Below are 22,906 nucleotides of genomic sequence, written 5' to 3'. Positions count from 1 at the left end.
CCAGGGTCTAAGCATTGGCAGGCTGTCAAGAGGATTTTCCGCTACCTTAGTGGCACTTTACATCTTGGCTTGTTTTATCCCAAGGGGGGATCATTGCCGCCAGACTTACATGCTTTTTCGGACTCAGATTGGGCTGGTTGTTTTGACACGCAAGTGTCCACAAGTGGTTTTTGTTTCATGCTTGGCAGTTCATGTATATCATGGTTGAGCAAGAAGCAACCTACTGTGGCCACTTCGAGTTGTGAGGCTGAGTACAGGGCAGTCTTCACAGCTACGGTTGAGTGTGTATGGCTCAGACGCCTTATGGCTGACTTGGGTGTTGGACAGGACACTGCCAACACTATCTACACTGACAGTCAGAGCGCATTGGCAGTTGCGAGGAACCCAGTTTTTCATGCTCGCACAAAGCACATTGAGGTGCATTACCACTATGTTAGGGAGAGGCTCTCAGCAGGAGAGATCAGCTTGGCTTATGTGCCAACACAGGACAACCTTGCAGATCTTTTCACAAAGGCATTGTCTCGTGAGAAGCTTGAAGCTTTCCGCAAAGCTTTGGGCTTACTCCCCTTTGTGGACTGATCCTGTCCTCAGGGCATGGCACTTCCCTTTACTCATGTGCCAGCTCTCGTTCACCGCATCACTCAGGGGGGATTTGTTACCATATACATGTGGTAGTGATGTGTGTGAACACACTAGGACCGCCGGGGCATTTTTTCCCTCTTTAGGAGGTTTTTTCCCCCGTGCATTGTATATACGCCCATCACTCTAGGGCTATCTATCTTTCCATTGCACACTAAGTAACACACTCTATTGTGTGTCTTGAGCTTCCTTCGTCTTCTCCAAGCTGTGTGTGTTTCTCTGCAACCCTAATTCCAACAACTATCATGTCATCAAAGAATGTATCAACAAACTGCTGGTGTGGACGGAAATTTGATCCATCATCCTATTGAACGTAGCAGGAGCATTTGTGAGACCAAAGGGCATCACTAAAAATTCGTAAAGGCAAAACGTCGTTCTAAAATCAGTCTTGTGCACATCCTCTGATCTAATGCGGATCTGATGATACCCACTCTTTAGATCTATCCTGCTAAACATAGTTGCTCCTTCTAATTTGTCCATAATATCATCAATTCTAGGTATAGGGAACCTATTCTTGATGGTATTCTTGTTCAGTGCACGGTAGTCGATGCACATACGCCATGAGCCATCCTTTTTCTGCACCAATAACACTGGAGAACAGAATGGAGATGAATTGGGCTGAATCAGACCCTTTTCTAACAACTCCTGTACTTGGCCCATTATCTCTTTCTGTTGAGCCGCACTAACCCTGTACGGAGGCTTATTTGGTGGGCTACTGCTTGGCACCAAATCTATCGCATGGTCCTCGGGTCTCTCTGGCGGTAATTGAAATGGTAATGAATAAGAAAAACAGTCACTATACTGTTGTAAAAACATTTACCTTTTTTTATCTAGCACAGATAAATTTGATTCATCACAATCTGACACTTCACGTGCAAAAACCAAGTACGCAGAAAGATGCTTTTTCATTACAGAAGTAATAGCAGAAGCTGATACAGTGAGAATAGACTCCCCTCTAAGCTTTACATCCAGAATGTGAGTCTTTCCCCTGCTCTGTACAGTGATCTTTTTGTTGTAGGCATCCATGATTCCCTGTACACGAAACAACCAAGGAATACCTAACAACACATCACATCCGTCCAGTGGCATGATGTAAAATTCTTCAGCATCTACATAGGACTGGATATGTAGGCGCACCTTTCCGATGATGGGTGTCACAGCCTCTGTATGGCCAGGACATGCCAAACCTGCCTCTGCTGTATACCCCATCTCTTCAGGTTTGATTCCCAACTTTGAAGCCAATTCTGGGGAAATGAAGTTGGCTTTGGCACCTGGATCAAAGAAGATAAGCACTGTTTGATCCCTGACCTTTCCCCATGCTCTGCAAAGCTCACTTGCATCTGAATTTGGCTTGTCGCCCACCATATATGGCACTAGACCAGCCATGGGCTTCTTTCCTTTCTTGTCTTCCTTGTCATCAGAATCAGCTGGCCTTTTCTTTGTAGGACAATTGTAAGCAATGTGGCCGGGCTGCTCACATATAAAGCATTTGTTCTCCGTCCTCGGGACCTTCTTTTGCTCTTCTGACTTGCGAGGAAAACATCTTTTCCATTTCTTTATTGGTCCTTTTTCTGATTCAGCCGTAGCTTTATCTTTCCCTGCGTTGGCTGACTCCTGAGTCCCTCTAGGAGCCTCATTGGGAACGTGCTTCTTTGCTTGAATTTTTCTTGCCTGATCGTGCCTTGACGCCAGTGTTAAATTCACAATCTTCTCCCTTGAGCAAACCATTGCCAGTGTTTGCTACCTCGATGAGCTGCGTCAAAGTAGTGACTTTTGTCTTCGTACAGTACTTTCTCAATCCTTTAGGTAGGCCACAACAGTATTTTTCAATCTGTTCTGTCAATGGCACAAACCTATAGGAAGTTACTGGAAGTAGAGCTGTCCAAAACCTCCGATTGTAATCATTCAGATTTCTGCAAGTGGCAGCATTAAACTGGTGCCATTCTGTCATGACATCTGCTTCAAAGTCATCAGATAACCATGCTGCTGCAAAAATCTGCTTGAAATAAATCCATGTGGACGGAGCTTGCCCTTGAAGCAATAAAGTTGTCCACCATTGTCCCGCATTCCCTGTCAAGAAAGTGGCCGTCTTGCGGACCTTTGAAGCGTCTCTAAAGTTTCCCCCTGCATAGGCCTTGTCAAACTGCTGGAGGAATGAGAGAGCCTTCTTCCTGTCATCAAACCCTGTAAAGGTCGTGAAAGACACACCTTTGCCACCTTCTTTGTACGGAGTTGGCCTCTCCAGCGGCGTCAAATTGTCATATGGAAGTGACTGAAACATGGGAAGACTGTTAGGGTTCATTTGTGTTCCCTGGCCGCAATCAAGTTGACCTGGAAATGCCATATTTGGCCGCTGATTTGTAATTCCAGCCATACCAAAATTTGCCTGTGGCATCGCAAATTGGCCCTGAGTGCTCTGAAACCCTGGTAGCATGCCCGTGACACCATACATGGGGTTAGGCATCATCGTTTGAGCACCCCCGAACACTGTTCCTGGCGTGTAAAACTGATTTCCAGGTGCATGACTAGCCATGCTCTGGAATACCGATCCACCTCCAAAATAGCCAGGGTGTACTGAAGGTGGTGGGAAGACCTGTTGCATAGCCTGTAGGTTGCTTCCCTGCCCATTAGAACCAGCTATAGGTTGCTGAAAGGTGGCGGGCTGAACTGGTACAGCTTGAAAGACTGGCATCTCAGCCACCTGTTCTTGCACCTTAGGCACAGGTTGTGGAGACTGCATGTTCTCCGTCAAGTGTACAGGTGTTTCCATTGACTGTGCGGTATGAATCACCTGTGCTCGAGCCTTAACAAGCTTTTGAATATGATCCAGTGACCCAACTTGCTGAGACGGAAGAGGAGAAAAGCTAAAAACCTCGGGTTCTGCATTACTTGTGTGAACATAGCCACAGCAGTAGCCAACTGGGTCCTGAATATATCGTCATCTGTCTGTGGTGGTCTTGAGGACTCACCCACTTCATGTGTCTGTTGACCTTGTGAAGAGGAAACCTCTTCAGTCACATCATCTGGTCTGTCAGCCATAATTGCAATTTCCTGTGTCTGGTCTATGATCCCCTGTGTCTTCAAGCCCAAAACTGACCAAGGCTCACTTCTATGGGAAAAAGTGATTTAATCCCGTTGATGGAACCATGTAACCGGCCTGTTCAATCCAAAAAGGGCGGTAGACTTTACTTCAAACCTTGATTTAGCTTTCACCCATTATTATTCGTCTATTTTACCTGTACTTTCAAGACACAACAAAGGGGAGAGGGATACAGGTTGCTAGATTGCACCTGTATGAGTAGACGGACACCAGACTGGCCCCTAACTTAGGCGCCCCTTTCGGTATTTCTTTATTGTTCAAAAGAGGAAATAAACGTTGTGAATCCCTACAAGCTGCCCCGCACAAGCTCGGCTGAATTTCCACTGTTCCAGCCCGATTTCGGCAGCATAACTGTACTAGGACACTTCACAATCAGTATTCCCACGCATTGACTGACTTTCCCGACGCATACGGGCACTTTGCAAAACCTGGCGAGAATCTGCAGCACGCTGAATTCTCTGTTGTCAGCCCTGAAAATGCGCCAGATCACCTGTACAGCGGTCCCCTTGCGTCCCCGAACCTCCTGGGGGTATTAAGGTCCGTTTAGGGCCAAAACCCTAAACCTGCAAAAATACACAGCAGGCTGTAATTCACTGTTTCGGGCTCTGTTTCGCGTGCCGGTCGCATCCGTAGCAAGTCCTCGAGCTCCCGCACTTGTAGGGCTACTTGCCCTTTGAATCGGACGAGATTTCTGGCGTGAAACCTCTCCGAATTCACCTGTACCTGCGGGGGCACTAGCCATTAGCTAATCCAGTACCTGTGCAAGAGGCTCTTGCCTCGGCAATCGCGCATGAACCCACACAACTGTACATTGGTCAAATGAAGAGCCCACTAGTGGGGCATAACATACTGCCAAAGGGGAGAGAGAGGGCAGTGCGTAGCGTGCAGGGCATCACTCCTGGCACCGCATTGTACATAGGAGGGAAAGCAAGCACTCCATAGCTCTTAACCTGTGACAAAAACTGAAAATGAGCCTCTCCCAGCTTAAAAATCAGCGCCCAATTTTCTGCACGAGGAAAGTGCACAGAATTGTGCCACTTGGCACATTTATAAGCATTTTTCCGTTTCGGGGTTGCCGCCTAAAAATCTCCCAACCGGCTGCCCAGTTGACTTCACGGCAGAGTAAGAAAATGTTCCCTTTGTCATTCCGGAGGTAATGACATCAACACATTTTCAAGTCCCAAAATAGCAGTTCCCTAAATTTTAGGAGATGCTCCATTGTATCTTTCTAGGTCATCCGACCCTCTTTGTACACTGCGGCCACATCCAGAACTGAAATGTAGCCTCTGTAGCAAAGGATTCCACTTTGGCTAGTCAATGACCCCACTTTGCTAACCATAGTCCTTGTCCAACCTTAGTGCTCTCTTGCCCTCAGGCCTGGACTCCCTCTGGACAGTTCCACACTAGCTATGCAATGCAAGGCAGTTAGATTTCTCGAGGGGTGTTTCCAAAAAGTGAAAGTAAATAGATAATAAGAAAGAAATAAACAAAAAGGATAGATAGTAGTCACACGCTGGTGACAGTATGCACGTAGGGGGTCAAAGCGGATAAGTGGAGCGCTAGAGAGAGGGAGAGATCGCACGAGAAAAATGTTGGAGAAAGAGAGAGAGATTGACGGTGCAGAGAAAAACGCTAGAGAGAGAGAGGCCTCACACACAAACGCTAGAGAGAGTGTGCCCAAAACGTTGGAAGCCTTGCTCACTAATACAACATGCCAAAAGTACAAGGGGGGGTTTGCATATGTAGGGCAACAACAAAATTGCCCTACCCAAAACCCCCATGATCCTAATAAATGGCCAATGTAATGAAAGGATACCACGCGCCAAACGAAAAGAACAAACTGAACAGACTTTAGATCCTCAAAACAACAATACTGACAGAGATGCACGGCACACGAGACACGGAGTGGCGGATTTCCACCCCAAGAGCATTGGTCTCAAAACTTGGCGTCCCTTTTGGTATTTCTTTATATTGCTTGAACGTATTACAATGCTAGTGAGTCAAGTGAAGTGGAGTTGAAATGGTGAAGTGTCACGTGACACATCCAACTCTATATGTCCGTGGACAAGCTACAGCATGACGAGGGTTCAGTTCGGTTCAATCAATTTAGAATAGAAAGTGATCTGGCACTTTTGTGAGTCTGTTCGCAGACCGTGCATGTCCAGACACTTAGATTAGATGCATGTCCTCTGGTTGCACACAGGATGACCATCAGATTCTAGTCAGATCCCATCTCAGTAGCATTTTTACAGTGCATAGGCATATTTTCCCTATTTTTGACATTTTTCACTTATTATTTTTAAGTGACTTTTGTTGGAAAGTGGGTAGGGCAATTTTGCTAAGTTAATATATAAGCAAACCAGAGTTAGCACTTTCTGGCAGAAGAGGCAGCAGGAGCACTCGCTCAACAGGCAACTTCTCTTAGAACCCAAGAGGCCTAGCGTTTTTGCTCCACAGCATAAACCTAGCGTTTTTGGACCAGATCAGCCAGCGTTTTTGGATCAAGACAAGCAGCCTGGCGTTTTTGCACAGCAGATCAGCCCCGGCAGCGGCAAGACAACAGAACCCCTAGCGTTTTTGCAACAGAAGACAATTCAGCCCCTAGCATTTTTGGATCAGGCAGCAACCTCAGTGTTTTGCAGATTCATCCCGACAAGACCCAAGAAGCATCAGCGTTTTCAGTTTTCAGCCCTTAGACACCGCAGATCAAGTCCCGAACATTGCAGATCTCACCTTTCCGCAGCAGTTCCTCGCTGCACGGTCAGTTTCCGCAAGGTTTACAGTTTCAGCCCGGAAAATGCAGATTTCAGCATCTGCGTTTTCAGCGCGTCGCATCGTCGCATCGTCGCATCGTCGCCATCGTCTCCGATATAAAGTCAGAATTCAGCAGATAAAGATTTGCAGATTTCAGCCCTTAGCGTTTTCAGTTTTCAGCCCGTCTCGTCGTCGTCCTCATCGTCGTCGATATCGTTGGCAAGTCCAAGCATCGTAGAGATTTGTGCAATCATAAGTAGACCGCTCTCGCCATAGAGAGTGGGGCCTCCCGAGGAGGGTTTTACAACGTCTCTGGTGTCGTATTCTCTTCTCTATCTCTCAGTCTCATGCACTTCCATTCACAGTGTCCATTCACTTTGTTTGTGTCCATTGCACTCTCTCACTAAAGGAACGGAAGGCTCTTCCTTCCATAAGTAAAAGGAACTTTAAGCACAGTTCGGAGCACTCATCTTGAGCAAAGTTCAACATTCACTTCCGCTGCACCTTACATTGGTATTAGAGCTTTGGCAGTGCTCTGTATCACTCAAGGAAAGAACCACAAGAACCACATAAATTTTTTTGCTTGTTGCGGTCGCATGTAACCCAAGTTCTCTTGGTCGTGTCAATTCCTAATCGTGTTTTTGAAGAGTAATAGGAAACCCAAGAAAGAAGGGCTTGTCCAGCCTCCCCATGTGCCTCTTTTCACTCATTGAGAGTGGATCGTGCACTTAGCGGCCGGCCAATCGATGTGAGGTGGGAAAAAGAAACCTTGGTGTGAGCGCAAGGCTGCCAAGGGGTGCGCCCGCGGAAAAGAGCAGAACTCGGGTGAAGAGCAGATCCTTCCCTAACACAAATTGCAAGCTAAAGAAGAACCTCAAGAACCTTAAGACCCTCAAGAACCTCAAGAACTCAAGACCCACAAGAACCCAAGTTCCTCGTGAACTTAAGAACCTAAGAACCCAAGTTCCTCGTGAACTTCAGAACCCAAGACCACAAGAACCCACAAGAACCCACGACTTCAGTAGATGGTCATCACTCGAAGCGGAATGGATACTTCGCTTGGAGATGATGAGCATGAGAGAGGCGAAGAAGATTTTTCCCTACCAGGAGGTTTTTCCGACCCTTCCCCTTCCCCATCTATGCCAAGGATTGCACTAACTCCTATGGAGGAGTTGGAGCAATTGTTTATGGAAAGACAGTTAGAACGCGAAGAAAGAAAAGCAGAAAGAAAGGCCTACGAAGAACGAAGGGCAGCCATAGATCGTGACTGCAAAGAAGGAATGGCAACCATAGTGCGTGAGAGCGAGCAAGCACGCTTGGAAGCCACAGAAAGACAAGCCAAATTTGATCGCGAGAACAATGAAAGACAAGCAGAATATGATGGCGAGAACAAAGCAAGACAAGAGAAGGGAGACCAACACATGAAAGAGTTGTGGCGACTTTTTTCTCAAGTGCAGGTGTACTTTGCACAGAATCAGGAAAAGGAGCCTCTTTCACTCCCTTCTTCTCCCAAGCATGACACACATGATTTGAATGATAATGATAAGCATGATGATTTGCATGATGATCAAGATGTGATTTCTCACAAGCATGATGATAGGCATGAAGATGATGTGATTGTTCACAAGGATGATGTGTTAGTTGACACTTTCTCTAGTGAAGCTAACCTCATTGCAGATTCGATCAATCACGACGAACCGATCTTGGCTCTCGAGTAGAGGTCCAAAGAACCCCCACAGGAAGATTCGATCAATCAGGAAGAACCGATCTTGGCTCTCGAGCCTATGTCTAAATAACCCTTATAGGAAGTACTATGTGTTCAAATAATTCGTCAGCACGCATTGTACGATTGTTTCATTCGTGATCGTTTCCTGTATTTTAGTCAGCGTGTTTATGTGGTTCCTTTTCCTAGGCATGACATATTGTATGTTGAGCACGTCTCACTCATGAATGAGCGCGAATATATGCGGATTATTCATGAAAAGCTGAAAAGTATGCATTCAAGGAAGTCACATTCCATGTCTCTTCCTTGGTATATGACACATTTGTAGAAAGAGCACATGAAAGAATGAGCACCAAGCATGGGCATTTCCGTTGTGAATTGCCATAGTTGATTGATCTAGCTCCGAAGAGAAAGATTCGATCTCATTGTTTGCGTGTATGTGGTGAACGGTTTGGCACTCCGTCTATTTGTTCATCTACATTGCATGCACAGTCTTTGAGGAAGACAAGATTTTTTCCACTCACTTTACATGGAATGGGTATGTTGATGTTTTTGTGTTGGAAATGGTTTAAGGAATTTTCAACCATGGAGATTCTTGAAGAAGAAAGAAGCATGACTCTCGACGAAGTTGAAGCATTGAAGGAGCCACAGAAGACTTTGTGTTGGTTTCGGCGCGGCCCAAAGAAGCAAGCGTTGCAGACCTTTATGAAGTTCAAGTACCGCATGACCCACACGTCAGAGTGGGCCGGCGAAGAGTCCCTTCCAGGATTCCGGATGCTATTGGCGATCTCTGAAACCGACCCGTAGGGCGGTAGGCGTTGGCTTTCACCCGAAATTCTTTACTTTAGACACCCACACAGAGCACTTTGCAAAGGGAGCCTGCGACGGAAATTAACACTGCATCACACACACGGCTTGGAAGCTAGAATGCTCCGAGCAGACGTCGACAACCTGTAGGCCCCAAAATTGGCGCCCCTTTCGGTATTTCTTTATTCTTTGAGAGGGTAAATTACAAAGTAGAGTCCTGGGAATCCTTTACCTATATCCCGCGAGATACTACCTGATTTGGCCAATTTTCGGCAGCATAACAGCCCCAAAACTTGCGCGAAATCAATTCGCCTCTGGATCTCACTTGCACTGGCGTAAACCCTCTGATTCCTGTCCAAAAACAGTAAATTCAGGTCGTTGTATTTTCTTGTTTTTGCCTTGTTTCCAGCCCTAAACAGTCCCCGAACTGTTCTCTGCCAGTGGGGCACGATTCCCAAAGGTTCTGGCGTCCGTATGGCTGAAAAACAGTCAATTTTCTGCACGTACACAATGCTGAATTTGCACCTATACGGTGAGGTTATGACCCTCACCGGTGCCTGCTTTGGAGTAGCAGCTAGCTATCCCTGTTCCTGTTCAAGGAGGCTCTTGCTTCAGCACAAAAGCATGAACCCACATAACTGTACATCAATCAAATGAAGAGCCCTCTTGTGGGGCATCACATAACTGCACGTAGGGGAGAGAGAGAGCAGTGTATAGCGTGCAGGGCATCACTCCTAGCACCACACTGTACATGAGAGGGAAAGAAAGCACTCCATAGCTCTTAACCTGTGACAAGTTCTCAATGAAGCATCCCCCCAGCATAAATCGAGCGCCCCCTCTTCTGCCCTTGACTTGTAATGCATTTGTGAACAAATAGATGCAAAAGGGAAAAATTTCCATAGCTGCCAAAACCTGCGTATCGCTGAAAACGCAGCAAAACAGCTCTGTAAACACGCATCTGATGCCTTCCAATGCTGAAAATGAGCTCCTTGGACCTAAGCAAAGTCATGGGAAGCTCAAAAATGGAAGGAAATGGCTAAAAATTAGAGTTAACAGCCTCCAAAACTGCTCCAAAAAGTCAGCTACGAGTTCTGTTCTCCCAAACTTGGTAAATTGACCAAAAAGTGCCACTTGGCACTCATGCATGCAATTTCTCCGCATTGGGCTTTTTGCTTAAAAATCTCTCAACTGGTGCATCAGTTGACTTTACAGCAGAGTAATAAAATGTTCCCCTGGTCATACCGAAGGTAATGACGCGAACACATTTGACGGCCCAAAATAGCAGTTTCCTAATTTTTAGGAGATGCTTTCGATGAGCTCCCAGTGGTCATCGGACCATCTATCCTCATTGGGACCGCATCAAATAGTTCAATGTGGCCCAACTGTCAGATACTTTCTGTTGGTGATCCCACCTTGACTTTATGCCTTTATTGAGTTCACTTCCTAGTATCCACCAACTTGCTAAGTGCGACGGGGGGACCTACGTGATCTTGCTTTGAGCCTAGACATCCTCTTACTATTCAAATTCCAATGCCGACCAACTTCCCGTCTGCGGGTGAAACTACCGTTCACATTGACCATACAATGTCCGACCATTTGCAACTTCAAAAAGAGGGTCTCAAAAATTAAACAAAAATCATTGGAAAGAAACCAACAAGTAAGGCTAGCAGTTGCCACGTCCTCGTGACATACCCCCCTCTTGAAATCGCAAACGTCCTCGATTGCATACCATAAATACATGCCATAGATGATCTTGTGTTGTTAGCACTCTTTTATCATCACATGTATCCGCAAGAAAGACTGTCAAAACATATGTACAAATGACTTAAGGAGACCTTTATACTTTTGTCAAACTGTACACTGCTGTTGCACTGAATCCATGAGTACATTTCATGTGCTAGCTCTATCATTACCCCTCCTTTGCAGACATTGGGTTAGGGCATACGTAGGCTGTAACCCAAAGACCTCAAGGTAAAGCTGCAATACATTTGGTGACTCTGACAGTTCATGTCTTCCATCCACTTTGCATCCATAGGTGGATAGTTCTTGAACTTTACCACATAGCATCTTGCAACTTGTCCCTTAACTTTTTACTTGTGCAATAGGCTCTTGCCTTTGCAAACGAGCATAATTTCACAACATTGACGTACCACCCACGACCAAGCAAGCTCAAATTTCAAGATGATTTACCAATGCGTCATAGAATCTAAGCAATTGCCTCAGAGAATCTGCAAGTAGCATGTCACGTGGCAGACCCACATCACTCCCGCAGGAGATCTAGTGGCCAATCTACCACTGTGAGACCTCTCCCTATCTCATCTTGGTTCATACTTGCAAACCCTAAAAACGCAGCAGAAAATCAGCCCTAATTTGACCACTTTTTAGCAGGGCATACATGCGGCATTTCCTGTCTGTCCTGTGAAGAGGAACCCTCTTTCATAATGCCCTTCCCTTTGTCGGCCATAGTGTAATCCCGCGTTCCTGTACTCTGTGTCTTTACCCAAAACAACCGAGGCTCACTCTTTGAGGAAAAAGTGATTGATATCCCGGCAATGGAACCTTGAAACCGGCCCGTAGGGCGGTAGGCGTTGGCTTTCACCCGAAATTCTTTACTTTAGACACCCACACAGAGCACTTTGCAAAGGGAACCTGCGACGGGAATTAACACTTCATCACACACACGGCTCAGAAGCTAGAATGCTCCGAGCAGACGCCGACAAGCTGTAGGCCCCAAAATTGACGCCCCTTTCGGTATTTCTTTATTCTTTGAGAGGGTAAATTACAAAGTAGAGTCCTGGGAATCCTTTACCTGTATCCCGTGAGATACTACCATATTTGGCCAATTTTCGGCAGCATAACAGTCCCAAAACTTGCGCGAAATCAATTTCCCTGTTGGATCTCACTTGCACTGGCGTAAACCCTCTGATTCCTGCCCAAAAAACAATAAATTCAGGTCGCTGTATTTACTGGTTTTTGCCCTGTTTCCAACCCTAAACAGTCCCCGAACTGTTCTCTGCCAGTGGGACACGATTCCCAAAGGTTCTGGTGTCCGTATGGCTGAAAAACAATCAATTTTCTATGCATACACAATGTTGAATTTGCACCTATACAGTGAGGTTATGACCCTCACCGATGCCTGCTTTGGAGTAGTAGCTAGCTACCCTTGTTCTTGCTCTAGGAGGCTCTTGCCTCAGCACAAAAGCATGAACCCACACAGCTGTACATCAGTCAAATGAAGAGCCCTCTTGTGGGGCGTCACATAATTGCACGTAGGGGAGAGAGAGAGCAGTGTGTAGCGTGCAGGGCATCACTCCTAGCACCTTACTGTACATGAGAGGGAAAGAAAGCACTCCATAGCTCTTAACCTGTGACAGGTTCTCAATGAAGCATCCCCCCAGCATAAATCGAGCGCCCCTCTTCTCCCCTTGACCTGTAATGCATCTGTGAACAAATAGATGCAAAAGGGGAAAATTTCCATGGCTGCCAAAACCGGCGTATCGCTGAAAACATAGCAAAACAGCTCTGTAAACATGCATCTGATGCCTTTCAATGCTGAAAATGAGCTCCTTGGACTTAGGCAAAGTCATGGGAAGCTCAAAAATGGAGGGAAATGGCTAAAAATTAGAATTAACAGCCTCCAAAACTGCTCCAAAAAGTCAATTACGAGTTCTGTTCTCCCAAACTTGGTAAATTGACCAAAAAGTGCCACTTGGCACTCATGCATGCAATTTCTCCGCATTGGGCTTCTAGCTTAAAAATCTCTCAACTGGTGCATCAATTGACTTTGCAACAGAGCAATAAAATGTTCCCCTGGTCAACAGGCAACTTCTCTCAGAACCCAAGAGGCCTAGCGTTTTTGCTCCACAGCATAAACCTAGCGTTTTTGGACCAGATCAGCCAGTGTTTTTGGATCAAGACAAGCAGCCTGGAGTTTTTGCACAGCAGATCAGCCCCGGCAGCAGCAAGACAGCAGAACCCTTAGCGTTTTTGCAACAGAAGACAATTCAGCCCCTAGCGTTTTTGAATTAGGCAGCAATCTCAGTGTTTTGCAGATTCATCGCGACAAGACCCAAGAAGCATCAGCGTTTTCAGTTTTCAGCCCTTAGACACCGCAGATCAAGTCCCGAACCTCGCAGATCTCACCTTCCCGCAGCAGTTCCTCGCCGCACGGCCAATTTCTGCAAGGTTTATAGTTTCAGCGCGGAAAACGTAGATTTCAGCATCTGCGTTTTCAGCGCGTCATCATCTCATCGTCGCCATCGACATCGTCTCCGACATAAAGTCAGAATTCAGCAGATAAAGATTTGCAGATTTCAGCCCTTAGCGTTTTCAGTTTTCAGCCCGTCTCGTCGTCGTCCTCATCATCGTCGACATCGTCGGCAAGTCCAAGCATTGTAGAGATTTGTGCAATCATAAGTAGACCGCTCTCGCCATAGAGAGTGGGGCCTTCGGAGGAGGGTTTTACAACGTCTCTGGTGTCGTATTCTCTTCTCTATCTCTCAGTCTCATGCACTTCCATTCATAGTGTCCATTCACTTTGTTTGTGTCCATTGCACTCTCTCATGAAAGGAACGGAAGGCTCTTCCTTCTGTAAGTAAAAGGAACCTTGAGCACAGTTCAGAGCACTCATCTTGAGCAAAGTTCAACATTCATTCCGCTGCACCTTACATGAAGATCTGGATGAAATTCTCGGTAGCTCCTGGGTCAAAGAAGATTAGGCCTTTCAAGCTGTTGATTTTTCCACTCGCTCCACTCTCGGTAGCTCTCTTAGCCGGAGGAGGTCTTGTGGGTCTATTTGCTCTTGGAGTTGAAGGTTTCTCTGAGGATGGCTCGGCTCTTTGAGGGCATGAAATGTAATTATGCCTTGTTTGGAAACATTCAAAGCATTGGCCTTCTTGTAATAGGGTTTCTCGTTGACGCTATGTCAGACGAGGCCTTTAAGGTTGACTTTCACGGGGTTCTTGGGGGTTTGTTCGTTGTGGTCGAGAGTTCCAAGTGTTGGCCGGAGTTTCTTATGTACAAAACTCTAGCTTCCCTTTCATAAGCTTGTAGCAGACCGCAGCATGGTCCATAAGCTCTTGCATTGTCGATACTTGTTTAGAAAGACAATATTCTTGTAAGGGTGATGGTAGTCCAATGGTATATCGCTCGCATTGATCTGTCAAAGGAATCAGCTTGAAGAAAGACACCAGAAGGTAGACATCGAGGACCCTTTGATTGTAGTTTGCCATGGTTTCCGTGGCAAGCATTTTCAAGCTTCCCCATTCGGACAAAATCTGGACTGTGAACATGGAGGCCATATAGCTTCGTGCAAAAATAGTCTTGAAAGCTTGCCAAGTTGTTGGAGCATGTGATTGGGTCGCGATTGAACTCCACCACTGCATAGCAGTATCTCTCCCGCCGCTTGAGAAATCTTTGATGCTTCCGTGGAGTTCCACAGAGCATAGATGTTGTCGAATTGTTGGAGGAACTTTCTTCCGATCTTTCACTCCAAAAAAAGTGAAAAATCTTACTATTGTACCGCCATCCTTGAAATCCTTCAGTTGGTTAGGCGCAAGCCTCGGATGTGGATAGTAGGGATATCCATACGAGCTCCAATTATTGTACCCAGGTGGCGGTGGTGGTGGGGGAGGTGGTGGTGGTGGTATAGGCAATTGCATTGGATCAGGGTCAGATGGTTGCACCATGCTTTTAAAGACCCCCTCAATTGGAAGAGAAGGCTGAGGGGGTTGTCGATTAGAGGCTCTTGCAATTTCTGGTGGCGGAGAAGGGGGTACCACTTGGGGTATCAGAGGGGGCAACATGTAGTTCAAGGACTGTTGAAAGCTTTGCAGCATTGGAGATTCTGTTGAGGATGCCACGAAAGTATGTCATGAAGCTCGTCGAGAAGAAATTGCAGGTACTCTGTAGAATCCAAAAACGCCATTGTGCTTGATCTATTCTTGATAGGACCGGTATGCTCTTCGAAAAGCACACAAATGGAGCTCTGATACCACTGTAACGGAAGGGCACCACGTGCCAACGGAAAAGAATAGACTGAACAGACTTTAGACGCTTCAAAACAACACCTGTCTGTGAAACTATCCTCAAAGGCACCAATGTCCAACCTCATAGATCCATTACAATTCCAAGTATCCATCACATTGCTTATGTCCTTGAGGCCGGTTACCCTCACATGTAGAGCCCGCCTCCTCCTCCTTTGTTTGTCTTCGAGGGTCATGTTAATAAGAGTGGGTGTACAAGGGGCTTCCTTACCTTTCCCTTTCTTGGCAACCTTAATCCATTTTTCGGCCTCCTCTACTTTCTTTTGTGTTGCGGAGATGACCGCGGCCCATCAATTCTTCTCCTCACCTTCCTTGATAACCCGTATTTCTTCTCTCATGGTATTCAATTCTTCTATCATGGATGGCTGAATTTCACTTTCTTCGAGCCACCCACTTTTTGCTTGTAGATTCGGATGATGGAATCTTGGATGACCACTTTCTCCTTGAGCGAAGCGATCCTCCTACGCGAAGAACAATACTTCTCTCCTTCCTCCACTCTTCCACTTCGTTTCTCCATTCTCTCATTTCCTTCTCTATTGCCGACATCCTCTTCCCTGTCCGCATGAAAGAGGCTTTGTGAGCGACCGGCGAGGGATGCGTCTACTTACACGTGGGGGAAGCCGTTGGCACTTCACCGATGCTTTCTGAGAGAGAGAGAGAGAGAGAGAGAGAGAGAGAGAGAGAGACTCTAAAACAACAAAAAAATACTAAAAACCAGCAAGAAACGCTTGTGAAACCTTAAAAAACAGTAAAATACAGATTTGAAACGCTTAAAAACAGTGGCAGAACTCCAATAAACAGCAAGAAACGTGACAAAATCCTTAAAAACAGTGACAAAACCCCAAAGAGAGAGAGAGAGAGAGAGAGAGAGAGAGAGAGAGAGAGAGAGAGAGGGAGAGAAATGAAATGAAATGAAATGTCATATTAACGTCTTCAAAAGACCAGAAAGTTACAATGTGGTGAATCTGATACAAAGTATAGAGAGAGAGAGAGAGAGAGAGAGAGAGAGAGAGAGAGAGAGAGAGAGAGAGAGAGAGAGAGAGAGAGAGAGAGAGAGACATTTGATTGGTGTTTCAGTGAATCTAGCTGTTGCTTTGGCTTTCAAGTGTGGAATCAGAGTAGGACTTTTGGATGCTGATGTTTATGGCCCTTCGATTCCTACAATGATGAAGCTTCAAGGTCGCCCTAAGCTGGATTCAGGTCCAACCAGCTGTACTCTTATAATATCTATTCAAGTTTTTGAGTGCTGCTTTAGGATGGATGCTGGATATCTGATGTTTGTCCATTTGCTGCAGATTCAAAAATGATCCCTCTTGAAAACTATGGGGTACGCTGCATGTCGATGGGATTTCTAATGGAAGAAGATGCACCGGCTGTTTGGAGAGGTCCCATGGTAGGTTTATCCACAATTGGGGCACTTTAAAATTCGCACATTAGTAATGCTTAGTAAAATTTTGTACTCGGACGATACCTTTAATCAGTTAACACAACAAGTCTTGTTTTTTTTAAGTTGAATATCTGATGATAGTACCATGCTGTGGCATTGGTAACACAAGCCAATCAAGAAATTATTTACATTCACATAAACATGTACGATAAAAAGTCAGTCGATTGTACTAAATTTATTGATGTTTGGTCCACAATTTGCCAAGCATTAAGTTGGGATTGAGTAAAGTTCTCTCAAGTATCTATGCTACTCTGAAGTGGTTAATCTGCTAGCAAATTTTCGGTTCCATGCCCTCCCTTTGATTCGGGAAGGCCACATAATTGCATAAACGTGTTAAGAAATTTGTTTTAGAAGTATCCAAATAATCTAGAAGAAGGCATAAGAAGAAAAACCTTAACGAAACATGTTAGTGAGAATGATGATGCATATGTGTCTCTCACTTGAACCTAGATGTTTGTTAAACATTCTTTGGTGTTATTTCAAAGCATGAATAGGTTTGGCTTTCTCTATGGCATGCGTTCCCGTGTACTAGGAGCCTAGAATTTTAAGGTTAAGGAGGGTTAACTAGTGAACCATTTACGGCTAATACATAATCAAGAATAGCTTACTAAGATGCACAATCTTAATAGAGAGAGAGAGAGAAATGAAATGAAATGAAATGTTATATTAAATGTCTTCAAAAGGCCAAAATGACCTATGAGACCGAACTGATACAATCTTGGTGGATCTAATACAATGTCTGGGTACAAAAATAAAATGAAGTAAAGCGAAAAACAAAAATCTTAACTGCTAGATGTGAACTGAGCAGCGAGCTGGAACTGTGTAGGATATGAGTAGCAGGGGTGAAAGTAGTGATTGGGGGACTAATACAACACAATGTGGGTGTGTGTGTGGGAATATAATGGGTGAGAGCTGATACAAAGGTTGATACAAGATGAGCAGGATGTACAATCCTCAAAAGAGCTAAATCATTGGAGATCCATCATCGGTCGTTGGCGGATCTCATCAATCTCCTCCATGGTCAATAGTTTGACCGAGCGTCATGCATGTTGGGCCAAAGCGATCCGAATCCTCTGATGCAGCCTCCGTTGATGCTGTGTAGTCCTCCATAGTCATGGGCATCTAGATCTCCCTAGCTCGTCGCTCGATCGATCATCGTGCCTCTGGTGTGAGGAGAATGTGAGCTCTGCTGTGGTAGCTGCACCTCTGGCTGCCCAATGTCCACTGTAAAGAAGTCTGTGATCCGTCTCTGAGACTGGCTAGCCTCTCCTCTCATCAGGCTCTCTCTGTGTCTGTCTCTGGTCCTCATACCCCATGGCTCTAGAGAGTGGTCCAAAGCCCTCTCTGAACAGGCAGTGAAAGCGGCCTCATATCTCATAGTAAATTGGGCATTGGCATGTGTAGTGCAACTCTGTCTTAGGCTCCATGTGACATAGGGGACATGTCCTGGCCTTTGGTGGTATTCCGCTGTATCTACCAGTGCCACTCCCCTGATGGTCCAATGAAGGTCCCCATATCTGAACCATAGAGCAATGCGGAAGCCACCAAAGTGTCAAAAAGCCAGAGCTTTGTCCGAGGCTCCTGAAACCGAATCTGTGAACACATCCTCTCCAATCCACCCAATGCTGCATGTGCTCTAGTAAGTCTAGTGTCTGCTGCTCTCCTCAATGAAAATGCTGGTCCAATAAAGACCACCCCAAGGTAGGTGTAAGCATATGTATACTCCACTGTCTCAAGGCCGTATGTGAATATGGGTGCTGATCTCCTGGTCCATTGTGGGGTTGTGTTAAACACCATAACCTTGGTTTTACCAAGGTTGACAGACAGATCACTGTCGTGAGCAAACCTATGCAAAGCATCCAAGTGACGTTGCACCCCCTCCGGAGAGTTGGCAATATCATCAGCATATAACAATAGTGGAATCCATGTCCTTGCCAACTGTGCACCTCTATCACCCTCTCTCAATATGGTCAGAAACCTCATCTACATACATACCAAATAGAGTAGGAAAGCGTGGGCAGCCCTGCTTCACCCCGATAGTGGAGTGAACTAATGTAGATAACCCCTCCAGAGTGCGTACATGCCCCACTACTGACCTGTATAATGCCATAATTCCCCAAATCAGCTCTGTGCTCCCATCTCCTGTAGTCTGCGCATCAATCTAGCTCTGGGCATTGTGTCAAATGCATTGCGGAAGTCCACAAAGCTACAATAGAGCCGTTTGCCATGTGATCTGCCCTTCTCAATAATGGCTCTGAGTGTCAGAATGTGGTCAAGAGTAGAAAAACCTCTCCGCCCGGCTGCGCGTATACCCTCCCTCTTTGCCCATCTACTCAGCTGCTGCTCAAGAATGGATGCGTACAACCGTGCCAGTGTGTGTCCAATCATGGTAGTGCGATAATTCCCAAGGTCCATAGGGTCTCCTGACTTGAAGATAGGTACAATAGTAGATAAACTCCAAGTATCAGGCAAACCCTCACACATGGCATGATTGAACATCACTGCTAGGAGCTTTGCGAGCAGATCCCTGGCATGTATAAAATGCTCAGCCACTAAGCCATCATGATCATATGCTCTCCCAGTCCTCATCCTATCAATGGCCTTCTTCACCATCTCAGCAGTGAAAAAAGCACATGTGTGTGGGCATGGCTGGGGGGGGGGGGGGGGGGGGGGGGGGGGGGGGGGTCGGGAAGAGGCGGTTGTCCAAGAACTGTGTACAAAGATGACACATACTAGCCCTAGGCCTCGGTAGAAGTAATGGCAGGAGGGGAGGAGTTCATGAAAGAGTCGCCATGCCTTACTTGACTCCTGAATCAAGAATAGTTGATATAGATCCTCCTCTATTCGAGCCAAAAATGCCCTCTTCTTCTGTTGCACAGGCGTCGGAAGGCAATCCGTGACTGTCTGTGAGTGATGTCCCCCAAAAATACCTCCCTCTGAAGCTTGGCTCTTGTCTCGCGGCACTCCTGATCATACGAGCTGTTTTGGGGCATGCTCCCAGAACGCCATCTTAGCCTGAAGAACGTTGTCTCTGCCCAGGCTGAGTGTGTGGGTATGCCTCTGCTGCTGCATCATGCAATGTCTGTGTCAGTATAGTAGTAAGCTCTTCTAGAGGTCGCCGTGGCTCCTCGGTGCACAAGCGTCTGTAGATCCCATCTATGTAGATAGAGTCCGTCTCCCGTGTAAAGGTGTAGTGAGTAGGGTTTTCTATCTGTGGTATGTGTGCCACACTAAACTGGAAAGAGATGGTCATCCACACAAGGGCATGATCTACTGCCACACCAACAGATTTGGGTCCAACTGTGAGGTCCTGGATACTAGAGATAAAGCTCGGCTGTGCCATGACATAATCCACTGTGCTGGCTCCATGTATGTGTGGAAAGCATGGAAAACCCCCGCATTGGGAAATCTCTGTAGGCCATACAAAATGGCCAATCCTTGTGCAGTCCCGATGTCTATCAAGTGCCGTCCATAGTCAATATGCTCCACATCCTGTGATAATCTAGAAAGGCCCATCTCTACAACATCCTGCTCTCTCGGCATTTCTTATGGAGTATCATAAAATATTGTATGGTGATGGGTAGTCCTAGCATTGAAGTTCCCCAATATGATAATGTCACCATCCCTAGAGAACTTCCACATGCCATCATCTTGTGTAAGGTATCCGTGTTGAGCTTGATTTTTGCAAGCTTTGTTTTCCTCGTGCTCTTAATCTGACTTTCAGGTGGGTGACAATGTGTGTGTGTGTGTGTGTGTGCGAGGGTGGGTGCGTGAGTGTGGGTGAAGTCTGTTTTTAGAGAATGTTTTTCGTTTGATTTCATTGGTTTCTTTTAACTTTTTTTGTTTTCCTTTATTGTGTTCCTTGTCTTCCTTGTTCCTTGTGTTCTGTGCATTGGGTTGTTTGGGTTTGCTTGCTTGCTGCTTCTATGTGCTCTCTCTACTAGGATTCTATAGCAGGCTCTCCACATGTCCTCCTCAGAGACTTCTTCACTGTCTACTTGGAGTTCTATCCCCAGCTCTGGTTTTCGGGAGCCACCTTCGGCAAGTGGATTGATCTCTACACTGGTAACAGCTCCTTGCCTGCTCCAGTGCAGCGCTCTACTACTACCTCCTACAGTCTCTTGGTGATGTCACTTGTTTCTTCTTCCTCATCTTCGTCATCGACTGCTCTCTCCCTTGTGTTTATCCATCACCTTTTGCTATCAAATGATCCGAGTTGGTGGGCCTATGCTTGACGTGGAGCTCTCTGAGATGTTCCTTGTCCTTTTCACTGCTGGTGGATTTTGGTGGTTCATGTTTTTGATCTACAGTTGCAGACTAGGATTTTGGCAGAGGGGCCCTCACAATCAACACCACTTGAGTAATAGAAATTAGCCTCTTTAGAGAGAGAGAGAGAGAGAGAGAGAGAGAGAGAGAGAGAGAGAGAGAGAGAGAGAGAGATTTTATTATCGTCTTCGAAGGTCAAATATGACCTATGGGACCAAAGCTACATGTGATGTAGTATGTGTGTGGCTGATGAGTAACTCTCAATGCTCCAAAATTGTGGCGATGAGAGTCGCAATGGAGAGCCCACATTGTGGTTAGGAGAGGAAAGTGTGTAGGTCTAAGTCATGGCTAAAAATGTGAAGGAAGCACGTTCGGATTTGACCAAAAGCTGAGCATTCTAGTAGTGTGTGGTACTCAGACTCTCAAACTTGAAGTGAGCATAATGTGCACGATCGATTTGACTCTTCTCCATTGCCCCAACGCCCTGTCTCACATCGAAGGGAGTGGGAGCTAAGCCAAATGGCTGCAATAGTGCGTATCGCTGACAAGGGGATATGCTCAAGCATGTAAGTGTGAGTTCACTTTCCTCTTTCAACAAACAACATGGTTTTGTAGTTGGGGGCACTATGGGTGGTGTAATGAATGAAGCGTGACCCACCGGATTCCTCCCAAGCTGTAATACATTGGCGTTATAGAAGGCTTCATTCACTTGCGGGTCAATTGAGGCATCATGTAGCAAGTGTAATGCATCCCATCTCCCAAACCACTTCTTTATGTCTTGCATCCATCCGGTGCTCAAGATCTTGCTTTTATGTGTCTTTTGAATTTTTTTGCTTGCTTCCCATGCAATTGTAGGAAGTCTATGTGAGGGGTTTTGACGCATCTTTATCATGTACTCCACAACCCTTTCCATGCCCATAACCTCAATTGGAAGAGATCCCGACTCAAGAAGTAGGAGCATATATAGTGTTTGTGTCTTAACTTGGAGAAAGCTTGTAAGAAAACGCTTTTAGACATTCTTAAACTCTTTCCAAGTAGACTTTGAGATGCTCCCACCCCACACTTCAACTCCATAAAGAAGAACCGGTGTCACCAATGTGTCAAAAAGATACTTCTTGAGAACCCCACACTTTATGTTTTCTGCATTACATATGTTCTCAAATGCATAGTATGCTCTCTTTCCCGCTTCCAAACGACGCATAGCACATTCATGCCACTTGTGAATGGAACAATGCATTGCTTCTCCTTACGGTTGGTTTTCACAAGCATAACCACTCCAAGGTAAGTGTAAGCATTTGTATACTCCACCTTTGCCTGGCCGTATGTGAATGCTGGCGCTGACCTCCTGATCCACTGTGGGGTGGTATTAAATACCATGACCTTGGTTTTACCAAGGTTGACGGACAAACCACTTTCCTGGGCAAACCTATGCAAACAATCCAAGTGACGTTGCATCCCCTCCGGAGAGTCGGAGATCAACACAATATCATCAGCATATACCAATAGTGGAATCCATGTCCCTGCCAGCTGTGCACCTCTATCACCATCTCTCTCAATGTAGTCAGAAACCTCATCCACATACATACCAAATAGAGTAGGAGAGAGCGGGCAGGCCTGGTTCACCCCAACAGTAAAGTAAACCGGTGTGGATAGACCCTTTGGGGTGCGTACATGCCCTACTACTGACCTGTATAATGCCATGACCCCCCAAATGAGCTCTGTGGGTACTCCCATCTGCTATGTTTTGCGCATCAATCTAGCTCTGGGCACTGTGTCAAATGCTTTGCGGAAATCCACAAAGCTACAATAGATCCGTCTCCCATGCGATCTGCCCTCCTCAATGATGGCTCTGAGTGTCAAGATATGGTCAAGAGTAGAAAAACCCCTCTTGAAACTTGCCTGCCCGGCTGCGCGTATCCGCTCCCTTTCTGCCCATCTACTTAGCTGACTCAAGAATAGATGCGTACAACCGTGCCAATGTGTGTCCAATCATGATAGTGCGATATTTCCCAGGCTCCATAGGGTCTCCCGACTTGAAGATAGGTACAATAGTAGATAGGCTCCAAGTATCAGGCAAGCCCTCACACATGGCACGGTTTAACATAACTGCTAGAAGCTCTGCTAGT

At 46.0% G+C, this 22,906-nt stretch overlaps 1 protein-coding gene across 7 annotated transcripts in view; it reads left to right on the top strand.

Moving 5' to 3' along the window:
• Positions 1–22,906, top strand: part of LOC147446735 (iron-sulfur protein required for NADH dehydrogenase, mitochondrial-like) — a 63,492-nt gene that overhangs the window by 11,028 nt on the left and 29,558 nt on the right. For all 7 annotated transcript variants that reach the window (XR_015189904.1, XR_015189903.1, XM_086525907.1 and 4 more), the window contains exons 2-3: positions 16,145–16,267; positions 16,363–16,460. Coding sequence is in view for 5 of the 7 variants with exons in the window: in XM_086525907.1 (XP_086382033.1) it covers positions 16,145–16,267; positions 16,363–16,460 (221 nt within the window). In the remaining 2 variants the exon portion in view is untranslated. The remainder of the gene's footprint in view (positions 1–16,144; positions 16,268–16,362; positions 16,461–22,906) is intronic.

This window comes from Adiantum capillus-veneris, chromosome 12, assembly GCF_014529385.1.
Source record: "Adiantum capillus-veneris isolate H3 chromosome 12, ASM1452938v2, whole genome shotgun sequence".
Classification (NCBI taxonomy): domain Eukaryota; kingdom Viridiplantae; phylum Streptophyta; class Polypodiopsida; order Polypodiales; family Pteridaceae; genus Adiantum; species Adiantum capillus-veneris.
The sequence above is the reverse complement of the archived record's forward strand: the minus strand, read 5'-3'. Positions and strand labels throughout refer to the sequence as shown.